The sequence below is a fragment of the Propithecus coquereli genome, unplaced genomic scaffold, assembly GCF_000956105.1.
Source record: "Propithecus coquereli isolate 6110/MARCELLA unplaced genomic scaffold, Pcoq_1.0 Scaffold4, whole genome shotgun sequence".
NCBI lineage: Eukaryota > Metazoa > Chordata > Mammalia > Primates > Indriidae > Propithecus > Propithecus coquereli.
This window is the reverse complement of record NW_012149729.1, coordinates 10,339,520-10,342,019: the sequence shown is the minus strand read 5'-3', so window position 1 is coordinate 10,342,019 and position 2,500 is coordinate 10,339,520. Positions and strand designations below refer to the sequence as shown.

The following is a 2,500-nucleotide window of genomic DNA, read 5'->3' as shown; positions in this document are numbered from 1 at the left end:
TATGAATACCATTTAAATATATGGCAGAAATCTTTTTATATGCTGCCCTGAGTAAAAATTTTGCTAATTGGATGCTATTTATGACAAAAGATGTGTGGTAAATATGACAGAGGTGATATGAATTTTTTGATAATGAAGAACAGGGCCTTTCTGAGGGGAGTAATGAAGGGCACACTGTTAAACAGCTTGCATACATTCTCACCTTTTTCCTTTTTTCTACCCTGACACCCACTTTCCAGGGTACATCAGCATTAAGTGACACTGTAATCATAAATTGAAAATGATACTTCCAGAGGAATTGGCAAACTTGACATTTCATTATATTTGTTAACACATGCCACAAATGATTGTTAGTGAGGAAATTCCATTTCCCTCTCTCCATCTCCAATCAGATTTAATTTGAAAATTTTCAGCCTCCTCCGGCTAATTTGCAATTAAGACAGTTTTGTTTGAATATGTAGTAATGTCATTACCATTCCACCAAATTAGCAAGGAGACTAAAGGTCAGTGTAAAATTTTCCAGCTGGCTGGAGCCTCTCAGCTGAGATTTGGGACTATGGAAAAAAAAAAAAAATTCTGGCAGCAACCGAATAGCAACTTACTTTAAGTCCTATTGGTTAAAAACATCGCATCCTTCATTATTGCTGTTGTTGTTGCTTCACTGGGGGCTAGACCTGTTTAACAACAGGGGCAGTCAATAATCAGCAACCGGCTTTTATTTAAGGAAATAGACTTTCGCTGAAGTCTGGTAGGACAAGAAGGAGTTAGTCCTAAGTAACATTGCAGTAGATTATTAGATAACCTCTAACAGCATCCTCTAATTAGAGTTCTTATGATACAATTTCATCCTGTAATTAGTTGAGATTGGCTGCTTCCTTTTGCAGCTTATTAGTGGCAACACAGCTGTAGAAGTGAATCCACTCTCATTTGTCAAACCTTTTTAAGTCTTTTTCTCTTGTCTCTACCTTTTTCCTGCCCTTCTCTTGGGCCTTTGCAGCTAAATCTGGTGTCTAGTGTCACCATGTCGAAGAACATGTTGGAGACATCCCCACAGAGCTTACCTCAAACCCCTACCACACCAACGGCCCCAGTCACCCCGATTACCCAGGGACCCTCAGTAATCACCCCAGCCAGTGTGCCCAATGTGGGAGCCATACGAAGGCGACATTCAGACAAATACAACATTCCCATGTCATCAGGTAGGATATGAATGCTCAGTAGAGCTCTTTTACTTTGGGAGAGGAAAACTGTAGCTGAAGCAACTGTACATGAGCCATTCCAGAGCACATGGAAACTCAAGTCATGATTTATGGAGTGATAATTGTTTTATTCCTGGTAAATGCGAATAGGGGCGATTCCCTAAGCACATCATGATGAATTGTTCTGAATGGTTGTTCAGGAAAGAAGGCTCTCCCCATTAGAGACATTGAGAGATGTGTTGTCAGGATAGCACATATTATCACCTCAATTCAATGAGATCCTTTGATCTCTGAGGGAAGACTGTAGCAATCCAACGTCTGTGAGTAATGCTGTGTGAGAAGAGCCGATTAAAGGACATATATGAAGCACTGTTGCTTTATGCAAGACAATTCGGGCTTTACATGAATCAGTCTTTATAAAGGTGCTGCCTAAACGAGATCCTACCACTGCTCCTAATGCCTATACGATACTTTGCTTAAGAAGCATCGTGAGAGACAAAGTTTGCATGGAACAAAAATTTACCTTATTTCCCTCTCTTACCCTTCTCCCTCCCTCCTCAACCCCTACCCCCACCCCGGGGCATCTGGATAATCACAGTCACACGTTGTAACCATTATTAGCCCAGAGCCCCCTTTTTACAAAAAGTGAAGTTATTTTCAACATGGGCACTTGCGAGGGTTTTGTGTTTCCTTTGTTAGGTGGACACAGATGCCGAGAGAGATGATCCTGTTGTACTTTAAAAAGTATTAGATGAGAGAAGCAAAGATTGTGGCAGGGGAGCAGAAGTCGATGTCAGAACATGCCTAAACCGCCCGCTTTCAGGGAGACCTGGCTGTTGGAAAAAATCCTCAGGCCAGCCGGTCACACAGTCCTGAAGTACCACGAACAACTCGGGGACGCTTCATTTGCACTTCACGTCAGAAATGGCCTTTTCCATATAATTCAATTCCACTGTCATGCTTTGTGCTTTCACTAGTCAGTGGCTTTCTCACTGAATCACTTTACCAACACTAGGGGAAACAGGAAAAATCAATTATATGTAATGTGAATTATTAGCAGAATTAACACCTAGTTTTTATTTTTATAGAGATTGCCCCAAACTACGAATTTTATAAAAATGCAGATGTCAGACCTCCATTTACTTATGCAACCCTCATAAGGCAGGTAAGTAGAAGGAAAATTAACTTTGCCTGATTAAATTAAAATTCATTAATGCTTAAAGTAAGGCTTGGATGAGAAAGCGTCATCTAGTCTAGTTAGTAAACCATTATTTTATGTCACTATGTATCTTGTCTCATTT

The 2,500-nt window shown here is 40.4% G+C and overlaps 1 protein-coding gene across 9 annotated transcripts in view; it reads left to right on the top strand.

Annotated features, from left to right (window-relative positions):
* FOXP2 (forkhead box P2) overlaps nucleotides 1-2,500 on the top strand; it is a 350,012-nt gene that overhangs the window by 318,582 nt on the left and 28,930 nt on the right. For 8 of the 9 annotated variants that reach the window (XM_012652751.1, XM_012652750.1, XM_012652749.1 and 5 more), the window contains 2 exons: nucleotides 998-1,199; nucleotides 2,288-2,364. In XM_012652751.1, coding sequence (XP_012508205.1) covers nucleotides 998-1,199; nucleotides 2,288-2,364 — 279 coding nt within the window. Of the gene's footprint in view, nucleotides 1-997; nucleotides 1,200-2,057; nucleotides 2,061-2,287; nucleotides 2,365-2,500 lie in introns of all 9 variants that reach the window. The other variant, XM_012652754.1, reaches the window with a different exon arrangement.